General features: G+C 54.1%; 1 protein-coding gene across 3 annotated transcripts in view; it reads left to right on the top strand.

Moving 5' to 3' along the window:
• The window catches only part of RPTOR (regulatory associated protein of MTOR complex 1), a 392717-nt gene that overhangs the window by 355835 nt on the left and 20663 nt on the right, over positions 1-16219 (top strand). For all 3 annotated transcript variants that reach the window (XM_032241406.1, XM_032241407.1, XM_032241408.1), the window contains 3 exons: positions 1127-1310; positions 2944-3054; positions 15958-16063. In XM_032241406.1, coding sequence (XP_032097297.1) covers positions 1127-1310; positions 2944-3054; positions 15958-16063 — 401 coding nt within the window. The remainder of the gene's footprint in view (positions 1-1126; positions 1311-2943; positions 3055-15957; positions 16064-16219) is intronic.

The following is a 16219-nucleotide window of genomic DNA, read 5'->3' as shown; positions in this document are numbered from 1 at the left end:
ATGTGCGTTCTTTCCCACTCCTTCCCCACACACCCCACACCTGCTTGATCAGAGCCCTGGCGTGAGCTCTTCCCCATCTTGAGGAACCCTTCCTTTGCACATGGTCGCAGCAAAAGTTGAACTAAGCCTGCTGTCTGTGGCCTTTCAGAGTCCATAAGAGGGCATCTAGATCTGCAAGTTAGAATGTAAGAGGATCTAGATCTCAGAGTCAGGATCCATTAAGAGGCTCTAGATCTCCGGCTCAGAGTCTGTAAGAGGATCTAGATCTTCGAGTCAGAGTCCGTAACAGGATCTAGATCCCCGGGTCAGTGTCTGTTAAGAGGATCTAGATCTCCGAGTCAGGATCCATTGAGAGGCTCTAGATCTCTAGCTCAGAGTCCATAAGAGGATCCAGATCTTCGAGTCAGAGTCCGTAAGAGGGTCTAGATCTCCGGGTCAGTGTCCATTAATCCGAGTCAGTGTCAAGAGGATCTAGATCTCAGAGTCAGGATCCATTAAGAGGATCTAGATCTCCAGGTCAGAGTCCATAAGAGGCTCTAGATCTCTGGGTCAGAGTCCGTAACAGGATCTAGATCTCCGAGTCAGAGTTTGTAAGAGGATCTAGATCTCCAGTTCAGAGTCCGTAAGAGGATCTAGATCTCCGGGTCAGTGTCTGTTAAGAGGATCTAGATCTCCAAGTCAGAGTTTGTAAGAGGATCTAGATCTCCAGTTCAGAGTCCGTAAGAGGGTCTAGATCTCCGGATCAGAGTTCCTAAGAGGGGATCCAGTTCTCTGAGTGGGCGACCAACAGGTGTTCGCACCTCAGGGCATGGCACCATTGTTTGTGACCTCACGAGTCCCGGCCCACCCAGCTCTGATCTTGGTTTGTCCTGCCCGTGCGTCCTCCTGGGCACTGGACTTCAGTGAGGGACGACCCTGCCCCCTGCCAGGCAGGCAGCTGAGCAGTATGGACTTGGCACCAGCAGCTGGGGTTTGGGGGTCACGATGGCATGCCACGTGGCAGAGGGTGGCCTGGGCCCTGGCGGCACCTGGGAGGGCGTGGGTGGCACAGGAATTTGTTCCACGTTGCCTCTCAAAGCTCCAGACTCTGCAGGGAATGCAGTGTGTGTTTCTCCCCCAATGCCAGGGGCTCCCCTCCAGCGTCCAGCACCAGCAGCTCCAGCCTGACCAGTGATGTGGCCAAGCAGCCAGTCAGCCGAGATCTGCCTCCTGGCCGGCCGGGCACCACAGCCCCCGGGGGGGCGCAGTACACCCCTCACTCCCACCAGTTCCCCCGGACCCGGAAGATGTTCGACAAGGGCCCAGACCAGGTACGGAACCCCGGCTGCCTCATGATCTGGACACTGAGCATTGCTTCTCAGATGGCTGCTCACGCCACGCGGGACAGGGCAGGTCTGTGGGCCGCTCTCTGCCTTTTCAGATCCAGGCGCTGGCCCTTGCTGGCGCTCCCCTCTGCCTGCGCTCTGCAGGAATGTTGCCGGGTGTGTCCCGGTTCTCCAACCCTGCTTCTGGGTTCACCGTACCTAGAGCTCCCGTGTAACAAAACGGGGGCCTGGAGTTCCCTGGTGCTCCCCTTCCTGGGTACACAGCACTCTGCGTCCCCTCGGCGGCAGCTGCGCCACAGAGCGTGTATTCTGTGAACATCCAGGTACGCTGCTGCATAAATAGGTACACTCTCTTTGCCTTTAAAGTTGAAAAAGAAACTTCTGGAAAGAGGAACGTGCTTAGATTTGCTGGGGTTGTGAGAGCGGCGTGAGGCAGGGGGTAGTCTGGAGACCTCGGCTGTCTCGCCCAGGTGTTGCTGCTTTGTCAGTTCAGGGCCCGGGGGCTCGGGAAGATGGCTCAGGGCGCACCCGCACCCCAGCTGCTCTGCGTACAACAGCCTGAGAGCTCAGCAGTGGAGTGGGGTCCGGGGCTCGCGTGATGACCCCGTGATTTTAAAAGAAGTTGGCAGCCGCCTTGCAGGTGACTTGGGGCCTGCATGGCCATGTTAGGGTAGAAGGGCCGTCACGGCAGGAGTGGGCAGGTCCCCAGGGGTGCCACTCAGCCCTGGCCCACCGGGACTTTCCATGCCTCAGCAGCGGAGGAACGAGAACCACCGCTGAGCCGCACGTGCAGGGTCAGCCTCCGGGCCAGGCCCTGATGGGGGCAGGAGGCCGCCGCGGTCCTGGGGAGCAGCGTCACCGGCACATGCAGCTCCCCCACCTGCCCCCGTCCTGGCCATGGCTCTCACTGTGGAGCCAGAGCAGCTGCCCGGGGGTGGGGGATGTGCCTCTCACTGCGCCTGCCGTGAGATGATGGGGTCCTCCCTGGGCCAAGACACGGCATGAGAGACGCCAGCAGGCCCACCCCATGCTCATGGCACAGCACGGGAGACCCCTGGTGCTCAGCCTCACTGCATGAACACACACGACTCTAACAGGCCTGGCTGCTGCAGGTCCCACAGCAGGAAACACCCAGTAGCTCCATGTCTTCTTTCTCCGGTGGCAGGGAGCCCTAGCCGGCCTGCACAGCTGCACTCCACCCAGGCTGCTTCACACGGGAGTCCCTGCTCAGCCTAGTGTCGTAGGGCTGTTGCAGGAGCCTTCGTGAGACCCAGCGGCAGAGGCTTTTTGGGTTGATGAACTGGTGCACACAGACCCACATGGCACTGTCTAAGCAGCCAGCATCGGCTTGGGAGCTGTGCTGGGTCGGCCCTGGGGGTGGTGGGCAGACACAGCTCACTTTACAGCCTGGGACCCTCAGTCCCCAACCAGACACTCAGGGGTTCTCGGTCACCAGGATACGGAAAGTGAGCAGAGCGCAGAAGCGCCGGCCTTAGGGGCCGCCCGGTGCTCCTGGCAACGCCTCTGTCCCCTGCGGGAGCTCTTTCGAGCTCAGGAGTGGCATGACTGACTGGTGTTTCTTTTTCCTTCCAACCCTCCTACTCAACAAACCCCGAAGACTGCAGATGACGCAGATGATGCTGCTGGACACAAAAGCTTCGTCTCCGCCGCAGTGCAGACAGGCTTCTGTGACTGGAGCGCCCGCTATTTCGCCCAGCCTGTCATGAAGGTGCGTACGGGCATAGGGTTCAAAGCCGAGTCCCAGCCAACATGTGTCCCTCCCACCTCGTTACTCAAGGCTCAGGGCTGTGGGAGCATCGTGTTGTGGTCGTGGGTAACAGACTTCATGTACCTTCCTGTCGCCGGACAAAAAGAAAAAGCCTGCCTGGTCGGAGCTTGCCGCTATGACAGGTGTCACTTCGCCGTTACAAGGTCACAGCAGGCCTTCCACTCCCGAATGGTGAGGATCGCGAGAGGCCCGTCCCCAGGCCACACTTGGGTGGCTCAGAGGTTTGGGGACTATTAACCAAGCCTCCTGTATCCGACCCCAGCACATTTGGGGTTAACACCACAAGACTGTCTCTGAGGCTCAACCCTCACACAGCCCTAAGCAGCGGCGTGTGCTGTGGATGCCGTGGCTGTGTGCCCACGGGCTGGGGCAGGGCGGCGGCTCTGGGCCTCTGTGAGGGATGGGTGGGAGCTGCTTTGTCAACACAGTCCTGGAGTTCATCCCTCTACCGAGGTCCAGCGGGGACTCGTGTAGATTTTCTATAAATCTAAAGTGCATTCGAGAAAACCTTCCTCTTCCCTCATACATAATTGAAAACTGAAACTCAGCTTATTCCTGATTGTATATCAAGCTCACATCTTAGCAATCTCCGCGAATGGTGTTTGGCGCCCAGGACAGCTCAACTCCTGTGTTCCGGTCCTCATAGTGAACACCGATTTCTGTTCATAAAAACGCAGAATCAGGCAGCCCCTAGGCAGGCAGGTTATAAAAAGCTACTGAGCCCCTTTACTGCAGAAGAGAGGAGTTCGCTTCTCACTCCTCGGATGTGCCTGGGTGTCAGTGCCCGGCCTCACTGACAGCATCTGGCCAGTGAGCATCAGACGCCTTCAGTAGCCACCCCCTTCGACCCGGCCGTGACTCTGCTCAAATACTCTCTAGAGAAAAGAATCCAGACACAGATGACTTCTGTGTTATTTATAAGAGTGAAAATTGAGATTCACTTAAATGTCCACAGAGGGTGAATAGTTAAAAAGTTATGAAATATTTGATATTATTGGGGCTGTTGAAAAGTTAAACATAAGCTGGGCGCGGTGGCTCACACCTGTAATCCCAGCACTTTGGGAGGCTGAGGCGGGTGGATCACGAGGTCAAGAGATCGAGACCATCCTGGTCAACATGGTGAGAGATCGAGACCATCCTGGTCAACATGGTGAAACCCCGTCTCTACTAAAAATACAAAAAATTAGCTGGGCATGGTGGTGCGTGCCTGTAATCCCAGCTACTCAGGAGGCTGAGGCAGGAGAATTGCCTGAACCCAGGAGGCGGAGGTTGCGGTGAGCCGAGATCGCGCCATTGCACTCCAGCCTGGGTAACAAGAGCGAAACTCCGTCTCAAAAAAAAAAAAAAAAAAAGAAAAGTTAAACATGAAAACTAGTGTCCTGAGGAAGTGCTCATGATGACATTCTTTAGGCGGAAAAAATGCAGGCCCAGAGCCCAGATCTGCGGAACGGTCATAGCTGCAGTTCCCATGCGCAGAACACTGTGCACAGGATGAAGACCAGAAGAGCCCGCTCTTAACTAGAGATTCGCAGATGCCGCCATCGCAGCGGCGCTGAACCTGGGCTGCTTTTGTGCCTCCTGTGCAGCTTCTGCACTAAGCATGAAGCACCTCTAGAGTCGGGGGAAGGGTGTTAAAGAAACAAGCCCTGGGACATCACTGAGGCCGGTGGATTCGATCCAGGTCAGCAGGCCTCCCACTTACCTGCGGGTGGCACAAGGCTGGCGTCCCCTGCAGACAGAGGGAAGGGCCTCTTCCCATCACTAGGATGCTTCCGGTTAGGAAGGAAAGAGTAAGCGAATCCTGGGATTGGAGGCAGTAAGCAGGAGCCACCCAAGCTGTAAGCGAGCCGGAGCTGGGAGGAGGCTGGACACTGCGCAGGGGGTGCCAGGCTGTCCTTTAGAACTGCGGCACAGTCTGTTTAAATGGAATTTAGCCTAATATTAACAAGCTTGGTTCCCTTGATGCAGTCTCGCGCTCAAGGCAGACAAGGTCAGGTGACTAAGAAACCCACATCTTCTGTTCTCCTCGTTGCTGGAATGGCAGTGGCTGTAAATTGTGCTGATTTCTTGGTCTGCTCATGAGAGGCTTTTCTTGAAGTCCTTGACAAATGCGTATTCTCAGTCACCTATTCTGTGAGGAAGAGGAATGGCGTAGATAATCCAACTGATTGCTGTTGTGGTTGTGGCGTTCACGGTTAAGGTTAGGGTAGAGCCGCAAAAGAAACAGACTTCATGTACCTTCCTGTCGCCGGACAGAAAGAAAAAGCCTGCCTGGTGGAGCTTGCTGCTGTGCACGTGTGTGTCTGTGTATGTCTGAGTGGTGCATGTGTGTCTGTGTGTGTCTCTCGTGTGTGTGTGTGCTTCTGTGTGTCTATGTGTGTGTTTCTTTGTGTCCCTGTGTGTGTATCTGTGTGTGTTTCTGTGTGTCCCTATGTGTTTCCATGTGTCCCTGTGTGTGTCTGTGTGTTTCTGTGTGTCCCTGTATGTGCGTGTGTGTTTCTGTGTGTCGCTATGTGTCTGTGTGCTTCTGTGTGTCTGTGTGTGTGTGTTTCTGTGTCCCCGTGTGTGTGTCTGTGTGTGTTTCTGCGTGTCCCTATGTGTTTCCATGTGTCCCTGTGTGTGTCTGTGTGTGTGTGTTTCTGTGTGTCCCCGTATGTGCGTGTGTGTTTCTGTGTGTCCCTATGTGTCTGTGTGCTTCTGTGTGTCCGTGTGTCTGTGTGTGTGTGTTTCTGTGTCCCTGTGTGTGTGTCTGTGTGTGTGCTTCTGCGTGTCCCTGTGCGTGTGTCTGCGTGCGCTTCTATGTGGCTGTGTATGTCCCTGTGTGTGTGTGTGTGTCTGTGTGTGTCTATTTGTTCCAGTGAGTGCAAGCCCCAAGCCAGTTCTCCTCTCCTTCTTCAGATTAGCAGCCCCCCCACCGCCCTCATCCTCCTCCATTTGCACACCTGAGGGTTCCCACCCACACGGAGGAGCTGGAGGGTGTCAGCCTTGTGGTCTAGCCCTGCCAGCGGGTCCTGTAGTGTGGACTCTGCAGAGGTTAATCCGGGTGTCCATATGGCAGCTGCCGGCAGACGCGAGGTTAGTCGGAAGATGGTTGATGAAGGAGTAAACGCCGTCTTCCTCTGCCCCTGCCAAGTATTTGAAAACAAACGCTCACTTAGTCATCACTTGAGACGGCAGGCTCTGGGTGTCATGATGGAAAGGAGCGCCCTGCCGCGGTCGGCGGCGTCTGTAGCTCCCAATGGCAGCTACAGTCTTAGGGTTTCTTTCACATCACAGACCTTCTCTGAACTTAGCAGAGGAAGCAGGACATGTTTTATCCTGTTTTAAAAAACATCGCTTTCCCCCTTTTCTAGGTGGTATTCATAAAGGTGTTTGTGGTTTCCTTAATCATCTAATGACATCTGGGTAACAAGCTGCCCTGGGAGCGGTTTGTATGAAGCCCGCTTCACATGTAAACTGAAAACAGCTCTAAGGCTAGGATTGAACCTCAGAAGGAACACCAGAACTGCAAACCCTAAGCTGCTTCAAGGCATATCAGAAACTAACATAGTTACCAGGTCACAAATAATAACCAGCTTACACTAATGTGCAAGTAATGATGAGTAGGTTGAGCCTCCGAAGACACCGTGGTGAGGACCGTTGCTGCTGACTTTTTTATTAGTTCGGATTTCTTACAGCTCTAAGTGACCGGAAGGAACCGGGCTCTGCGTGTGGCTCAACCTTGATTCATGAAGCAACCTCGTTTCTCCCTGTGTTGGTTCACAGAGCTCATGTCTGCATTAGAAACCACAAAGGAATATTCAAAATGGTCTGTCATATGCTTCAGAAAGAAACAGATGTATTGAATTGTGTTCTGATTACAAAAGTAATATGACTTTTTTCTTCTCTCAGTTGGAAAGTTTCAAAGGTTGATTCTACCCAGAGCCTGGTTTCCAGGGCTGTGGGAGGTGTGGGCTCTCACATGCTGCTGGGCGGGTACACTGTTCCCTTTCCTTAGGGCCATGAGGCAGTAACTGTCAGAGTTAGAAATGGCTGTCCTGCAAAGCCAGCGCTCCTGCTGTGAGACACACATTCTGAAGCCACGAACACACACGTCCATGTGGTGCCTCTGCCCAGAGGGCTTCATGACAGCGTGGCCTGTAATAGCGAAAAGTTGAAAAGAAATTACACGGTAGGATACTTAATTTAAAATGATGCATTCAGGCGCTGGAATACTATACAGCCATTAAAATTCTTCAGTTGTGTCTTTCTGTGAGGACTTGGTTGACTGTCCTTGATCTAAAAGATGAAATAAATTGTACAAAAAGCTCGCACAAGCTCTGCGGTTCTGCAGACTGGAACAAGCACGGGAGGAGACCTGGGCAGTCACACAGCAAGCTGGTCATGCGACTTCTGCAGGGCGGGACCGGAGCCCGGCACAGGGACCCTTCTTTCGTTCATCGCATACCGCTGGGTTATTTGAATTTTTTAGAAAAAATAGTTATTAGTTTTACAATTTAAAACAGCCTAAAATACCATTTTTAATCATAAAAAGCTTTGAGCGTCGGCACGTTGTCGTGAGGCGTCGCGTGGGAGCCCAGCTCCTTGGCGCACAGCCCTTAAAGCCGCAGCTGGGATTCACGCCTGGCCGCTCCGCAGAGAACACGGATCTTGTTTTGCCGTCAGCAGGCTCGAGGGTGGATGTGGGAGCCGCGCTGCCCGTCATCACGTCTGCGCGGCCGTGAAGCTGGGGTTTCCGTGCACCGCGAGGACCTCAGACAGTGAGGGAGAGACTTGGACCCACAGTCCCCGCGCAGGGGTTCCCTCCCGCCGCTGGGATGACTGCACGTGCAGCTTTGCGCCCCGCGTCTCGCTCACGCAGTGAGCATCCTGTCAGATTCTCCCGCAAAAATGACTTCTTCTGTTGGGTTTTGTTTCTTTGTTTGTTTGTTTTTCCTTTGAGAATGGCATGGCACGCGACACGCTTCACACAAACCTGGAGAAGGCCCCCCGTCTCACCCGCAGGTCATCCACGCCCATCAGTCTGCTGTGGGCTTCACCCGCCTCAGGAGCCCAGCTGGTCCCACCCCAGCTGCAGCTTCTAAAACGGGTGCTTCCTGTTCCTTCCTGGAAAGTTCAGAAGGAAAGCAAACGATAGGTCGATTCCCTTCCAGGAATACCAGAACCGAATGTGTCTTTGGTTTTGGATGGAGGCTGCGTGAAGAACGCATTTGTGGGTGGAAGTGGGAGACGTAGTGTTCTCTGACCTTGCTTCCACGCGGCCACTGCCAGCAGGACTCTGATGCTCACGGCTTCCTCCCGCAGCCGGGACCAGAGCGGTGCGGTGCCACGCCACCTGCCTGTCTCCACGCTTGGCCGTAGTGCCAGCGCCTGTGTGGTAAATTCCTGCTGAGTGTTAAACAGTCAGGGGGCGGGTTTATCAGACCAGGTCAGAAAGGCTTGTTTTAGAGAACATTGCAATTACCCAGTGTTGTCTAAATTAAGTACGTGGTTATTCTAACCGTGCGTTCAGAGAGAGTTTCGTCCTGGTTCTGCTTGGCGGCGGTGTGGAGGGTCCTGTGGGCTCAAGCACGTGGGAAGCATTGCTCTGGCAAAAGCCCCAGCCTGGCTCCACCTCCGCCTGTAGACAGCTGGAAAGATCACCACTCCCACCTCGGAAATAAGAAAAGGGCAGAGAAGCTATAAAATTCTGACTCCCCTGAACCCATCAGAGAGCTGAAGTTGCAGGGGAGGGAGCTGCCCAACAGGGAGGGAGGAGCGTGCCTCCAAGGAGAGCCAGGCCAAGAGTGCCAGGTCCCTGCCGCAGGGCAGAAGGTGCCAGCGGGGAGAAACGCTCGCCTGAAATTGGCAGTGGGCTGTGCAAAGCTCATCGTGGACCAGCGGAGAGTCTCGGACCCTGGGGAACCACAGCTGCACAGGCCCATGGACGTCCATGGGGTCCTCGCCCAGAAGATTGAGGTGGGAGTCGAGAAGAGCCCCCTCAGAGGTGTGGTCCCACGGGGGCCCCACAGAACAGAATCCGCAGCTCCTGATGGAAAGGCAGCAAACCCTGTCGTCCCCAGAGCACAGGCAAAGATTCATTGCAACAGAAGTACTGAAAAAGAAGACCTTCTGTCTCCAGCGGGGCAGGGACCTGCCATGGGGGCCACACCGCAGGGAGCAGGACAGTCACTGAGAAGGCTCCGCCCCAAAGCCCAGAGACGCAGGCCCTGCCTCAGTCAGAGTCTGGGCCAAGCAGCAGAGAGCCCTGCAGACCCTCCAGCAGGCCAGCGGGCTCCGGACAGCCGGCATAGCAGCGAGCCCTGGCGGGCACCGGGGCATACAGAGAAGCCCCCTGAGATGCAGGCACACTGGGAAAGACAAAAGCCAAGGGAGGGTGCGGTGGGAACCCTGGTGAAAACCTTCCAGAAACTAGGCCCGGCCCTGAGCACGAGAGGAATCTGAGGTTGGCCGTATGCTGACTGTCACCATAGCAACAGTAAAATCCAAGCCCTTCCGATCTTCAGTGCCTCGCTGGATTGACTGAACTCTCTAACGGTCTAGCAATAGAGGCATACCCATTCCCAGGCGGGTGTGTGCGCACACACGCACACGCGCACACACACACACATACATACATATACCAGGCACATATACCTATGTATGTATATATGTGACTGGAAATGGGTATGCCTCTATTGTGTGTGTGTGTGTGTGTGTGTGTGTGTGTGTGTGTGTGTGTGTGTCTTTGCTATTCTACCCATGAAGTCTGGAATTTATTCAAAAATTAGAAGAGGCTGGGCATGGTGCCTCACACCTGTAATCCCAGCACTTTGGGAGGCCAAGACAGGAGGATCACTTGAGCCCAGGAGTTTGCGACCAGCCTGGCAACACAATAAGACCCCACCTCTACTAAAAAGAAAAAAAGAAAGCTATGAGATGTCCCACAAAATATAAGACAGACACACCTAACATCAACAGAGTGACTCAAAGGCAACCCAGCTGTTGGAACTAACAGAGAAATAACCAAGATTTATGTGACCTAAGGAGCAATGGCAAAGGCAGGCAACACACGTGAGCAGGTAAGGAATTTCAGCAGAGAGGTGGAGACTAAGAGTCAAGTGAATGCCCCCAGAGTCTATCTGTGCCCTCAGATAGCCAAGAAAAATAATCTGTGAATTTAGACAGGTCTATGGAAAGTACCCGGAATGAAGCACGAAGATCATGGAGGGTGGAAAACAAACAGGGTTGCAGTTCACCTGTGTCGGGGTACGAAGCAGCCTACCACCCACCACGGACCAGCAGAGCTCCCAGAGCAGGGTGTACGCGCACACGGACATACATGGACACACCGTTCACCTGACGGCGTCGGGGTACGAAGCAGCCTACCACCCACCACGGACCAGCAGAGCTCCCAGAGCAGGGTGTGCACACACACGGACATACACAGACACACACAGACACATGGATGGACACGCACACAGACACACGGACACACAGACACACGGACGGACACATGGACACGCACACGGACACATACACACACACGGACACAGACACACACATGGACACACATACACAGGGACACACATGCACAGACATACACACAGACAGACACACAGACACGCACAACATGGACACGGGGGACACACAGACATACATACACATGGACACACACAGACACACACAGACACACGGACACACGGGGACACAGACACGTACACACATACGGACACGGGGACACACACAGGGACACACACACACACAGCTGCTCACATCATATGTAAGCCACTGCAAACCAAAGATCCAGGAAAACTTTGAAGACCTCTGCAGCAAAAAGACACATTACTTACAGGGGAACAAGGACAAGAATCACCACAGACTTCTCATTGGAGACTGTGTAAGCCGGAGATAGTGCAGTCATATCTTTAAAGTGCTGAAAGAAAGAGACTGTCGATCTAGAATTCTGTACACACAAACCCAAAGGAAAGGTGACAAGGCAAACATGTCCTCTCCTGCCGCTTCTCCTCAACACTGAACTGGAAATTAGCTCCAAGGAAGTTAGGCCAGCAAAAGAAAGAAAACATATTATATTGGAAAGAGGAATCAAGCTATCTCTGTTCACAGGTGACATGATCCTGAACATTGAAAATCATTAGAAATCCAATTCCATAAAGTATCAGAACTTAAAACCCAGCGTGACAGTGTCCCAGCACGTGAGCTCATCCACACCGGCAATGGAAACCCTAAAAATGCAATCAGGAAAACAGTGTCATCTGCAGTAATGGCAGAATTAATAAAATGCTTAGGAATAAACTGAGCAAAAGAAATGTAAGACTTGTACCGAAACATCATTGAACAATATTAAAGACACGTTTATAGGTCAGAAGACTTCCCATTAAGCTGGTAGAACTCCCCAAACAGCTGTACAGATTCAGCACCATCCCTGGCAGCCTTTGCAAAAACTGACAAGCTGATACTAAAATGTGTATGGCAATATAATAATAATTAATAGTAAGAGCCGGGTGTGGTGCTGCGCGCCTGCAGTCCCAGCCACTCAGGAGGCTGAGGCAGAAAAATCGCTTGAACCTGGGAGGCAGAGGTTGCCGTGAGCCGAGATTGAGCCACTGCACTCCAGCCTGCCTGACAGAGTGAGAGTCTGTGTGTGTGTGTGTGTGTGAGAGAGAGAGAGAGAGAGAGAGAGAGAGAGAGAGAGAGCGTGCGGGGGTGGGGGGGGAAGAGGGGAAGAAAGGGAGGGAGGGAGGGAGGGAGGAAGGGAGGAAGGGAGGAAGGAAGGAAGGAAGGAAATGAAGTTTTTTGTTTTGTGGTGTTTGAGATGGGGTCTCACTCTGCTGCCCAGGTGGAGTGCAGTGGTGCAATCGTTGCTCATTGCAACCTCAATCTCCTGGACTCAAGCGACCCTCCCACCTCTCTCTGCCTCCCCAGTAGCTGGGACTACAGGCACGCACCCCCACACCCAGCTAATTTTGAAATTGTGCGTAGAGATGGGGCCTCACTGTGCTGCTCAGTGTGGTCTCAAACTTCTGGGCTTAAGCAGTCTTCTACCTCAGCCTCCCAAAGTGCTGGGACTGTGGCTGTACGCCACTACATCTAGCCAAGAAAATGGGTTTTTAACTAAAAAACTTTCAACACAGAAAACTTCTGACGCAGATAGTTGCAGTGGCAGCTGTACCAAACCTTTAAGGAAGAAATAATACCAGTTCTGCTCAACTTCTCACAGAAAATTAAAGAGGAGTGAACACGTCCCAACTCAGTGTGCGAAGGCAGCATTATTCTGATATCAAAACCAAAGATATCTCAAGATTTAAAAACTACAGGGCCGGGCACGGTGGCTCAGACCTGTAATCCTAGCACTTGGGAGGCTGAGACGGGTGGATCACTTGAGGTCAGGAGTTCAAGATCAACCTTTACCAACATGGTGAAACCGTGTCTCTACTAAAATACAAAAATTAGCCAGGTGTGGTGACATGTGCCTGTAATCCCAGCTACTCAGGAGGCTGAGGCAGGAGAATCACGAACCTGGGAGGCGGAAGTTGCAGTGAGCCGAGCTTGTGCCACTGCACTCCAGCCTGGGTGACAGCGTGAGACTCCGTCTCAAAATCAGAGTGTAAGCGTTCGGTGTGTCGGCCGTCTTTTACGCAGCTCAGAGTGTAAGCGTTCGGTGTGTCGGCCGTCTTTTCCCGTGGGTTCCTCTCCTTTGCCTTCCCCCAAGTCTTCCTCAATCTTCATAGTCGTGTTCCTGTTTTGAATTTGATCTGCTGTACCTTTTTAAATTCAGAGGGATTGAAAATAAGACTCAGCCCTAGGGCCGCCAGACTCCCCAGATAAGGATTTACCCCAAAACTGCCTTAAACTGCTACTTTCCCAAAAGTCTTCTTGGGACCCTCTCATCTTTCTTTGTTCCTGAGCCCCAAGTTTTTCTTTGCAACATGAAGGGCGTTGTTTTTCTTTGGCTTTCAGTGATGCGTCTGTGGGAGGCTTCAGAATCGTAATTGGTTTCTGTCTGAGTGGAAGCCAGGAGGTGTGAGGTGCCAGGGGTGTCAAGGTCCTCATCAGAACAGAATCAGCAGCACCCGACACCACACCGCAGCCTCCGGGAGCTCTGTTTACGGGGAGGCTCAGCCCGCGCTGAGCTTTTATTCAGCCTGAAGAGAACGCAGTGGAGAGGACGTGACAGCCGATGAAGAGCCGCCGCCCCGCAAAGCCATCTGTACGCGGTCTCAGTTGCCGCCTCCGTCCTGAGTGGCGGTCACATCCTGGCTTCCCGGCGTGGGCGCCTGCGTCTTCCATGGCATCTCTGCCTTCTCCCAGCCTCTCCATCCACTGGCTCGCTCCTGCCTCACGCTGCAGCTACACTCCTGCCCGTGCTTGTCCTGTGACCCACGTGGTCATAGCTGGCTGTCCCGAGACACACTGGGGGTGGTTCAAGAAGCATGTTCCCATTCAGAAAGTCTCTTCTCCGCTCAGCAAGGGCTGTAAGGGAAGGCTGTGGGCTCTGCCCTTGGGCTCAGATTAGGGAAGTGGCAGCCCCCTACCCCTGGAGGCCACGTTCCTGGGCTGGGAGAGGGCCCTTGCAGTGCCATAGCAACAGGACAGGTGCCAGTCCACCTGAGACCCCGCGGCTCCTGTCTCCAGGCGTCCTCGTGCCCCCCTGTTCAGGCATGGGCTCCCTCTCCACCTTGCGGCCGTCGGCTTTGCCATCTACGGAGCTGACGCCCTGAAGCTGCCCCAGGTCTGCCCCTCCACATCGGGATTCCTTGCCCGAGCTCAGGTCAAGGACCTGGAATTCCCACTGGGTTCCTCTGCCTTCGTGCTCTAAAGTGTCTTTTGGACTCTTCCTCTAATTTATTCCCAGAGAAACCTGAGTCTCATTAAAGTGCAGTCTCTCTGTTCCTGCACGGCTTTGAGTCTTTGGGTTTTTTCTTATGACTGCTCCATGTTATTGGCCATTTGTCATTTCTTTTCTAATAAGCTCAGGGTTGCCGTAAAGTGAAACCAGTTGTTAAGAACCCGCAGTGTATCCCATTTGCCATTGTGGGGTTGTTTATAAACCAAAAAAGTTGCGGAGGGAGCCGCTTGACACCTTCGGTCGTTCTTGCTTCTGGGTTTGGATGTCATTTTCGGTGTGTTGTTGTCGGGTGCGGTTTTGTGACTTTTAAGAAGAAAAGGAAGGAAGCAGAGTGGCAAAATGCCAGGAACGGAGCCACGGCCGGCCGCGGGCACAGGGTCAGAAGCCGGCTCCGGGCTCTGCCTGTCTGTTCTGTGATCAGAGCTGACACAAAGCACTGGAGCCCGAACCACGAAGAGCGCTCTGTAAACATTTGCACGTCATAACCACCTACAGTGACCTCCTAGAACCCCGCGTGTGGAAACCGTCTTCCTCCCCAGCCGCATTTACCTGTGGAGACAAACACAGCCGTGCGTGCCGGTCCTTCAGTCCACTTCTGTCGGAGAAAGCAGCTTTTTCCTTTGTCGAGGAAAAAAAGTTGCTGTTATCCAAAAGGAAATGGGGTTCTTATCTTGTTTATTTCATTTCGTTTACATTTTGGGTCTTCACAAGTCGTAGTTTCTTAGCAAGGAACAGACTCAGCCAGACTGACTGGCCGGCATACCTGCTTAAGGAAATGCACGTGTGTGACCCGCACACGTGGCCGTCCTCCTGCAGAAAGTCAGTTAAACCCTGGCTAGTATTTGCCAAGTGTAGACCTCTCTAGACGCTGAATGTGCACACCCAACCCACATGTGTGTGCACACACACAGACACATGCACGCACACGCGCACACACACGCACGCACAGATCCTGAAGCAAGGACCTTTGCTCAGGGAAGAGAGGGCAGCAGCATGTCCAGCGTCTGCGTGTTTCAGGCGAAAATAAACCTGGTCTTTCTGAAGCCGTCTCGTTAGCAAAGGGCACTGAAGTTCTCACGAGTTAGTTTGACCTCAGCCAGGCTTGCCGCTCGGCACCCTCCTAGCTCTTCCACCGTGGGGAGCCTAGCGGCACCCCACTGCTCCCCAAGAAGGTCCCACATCCTGTCGGGGCCTGGCCTGGCCTCGCAGGAGGCCGTCTTCCGTCTGCCTCGTAAGCTCCCTCGTCGTCCAGCCAGCTGCCTGCTTCCCTTTGGCGTCAGCGGGAGAATACAGGCAGTGTCTCCTGAGTGCGCCTGCCTCCTGGTTGCATCCTCAGTGTTCCAAGCAGCACTTCGGTGCCCCTGCCCTGCTGCTCAGCACTGACCTCGGTGCCCCCCGCTCCCTGGGGAGGCGTCTCCCAAGGCCCTGCTCCCTGTCATACACCTGTCAGCCTCACCTACAGGCTGCTCGCGAAAGGGTCTCAGAGCCCCCACGCTAGTGAACACAGGAATGGAGAGCGCCTGTCCCAGCTCCGGGGAGGGGCCAGCATGTGTTTCGTAGCAGACTCAGGACCCACCAACAGCTTGTGCGTCAGGCGCGCTGCCCGGCACAGAAGCCCACAGGCTCCATTCAGCCTTGGAGAAAGAGGCACCTTTACCCAAAACTCACTGCAGCCAGCCCTCCGTGTCCACGGGTGCCGCATCCGCGGATTCAGCCAATTTTGGATGAAAAATAAATTTAAAATAACAGTACCACAAAAAGCAATCTAAATTTTAAAAATACAGGATAGCAGCTATTTCACAGCCTCTACCCTGTGTCAGGTGTGGTGAGCAGGCTAGCGAGGGTCTGAGGTGTGGCAAGGACCCTGCTGTCCCCACAGGGCCACACCCTTTCATTCAGGGCTGAGCCTCCCGGGCTTTGGCATCTGAGAGGTCCTGGAACCCACCCCCGCACCGATACCGAGGGGCATAACTGGGTGTTTTCTGTTGTTGAAGATCCCAGAGGAGCACGACCTGGAGAGTCAGATCCGCAAGGAGCGAGAGTGGCGGTTCCTGCGGAACAGCCGCGTCCGGAGGCAGGCCCAGCAAGTCATCCAGAAGGGTAAGGCACTGCACAGCCAGCCAGGGGCTTGTTCCAGGGCTGGGAGCTGGGGGAGGGCCCCGTGAGCAGGCCCCGCACGGCCCACACACAACCTTCTCCCACCACCACTGTCCCCCTGCCTCCCCCGCAGATAAGCACGTTTAAGGCTGGTGGAGA

This window comes from Sapajus apella, unplaced genomic scaffold (genome assembly GCF_009761245.1).
Source record: "Sapajus apella isolate SASKATOON/1434 unplaced genomic scaffold, GSC_monkey_1.0 scaffold48, whole genome shotgun sequence".
NCBI classification, from domain to species: domain Eukaryota; kingdom Metazoa; phylum Chordata; class Mammalia; order Primates; family Cebidae; genus Sapajus; species Sapajus apella.
Note: the sequence above shows the minus strand (reverse complement) of the source record. Positions and strands in the feature narration are given on the sequence as shown.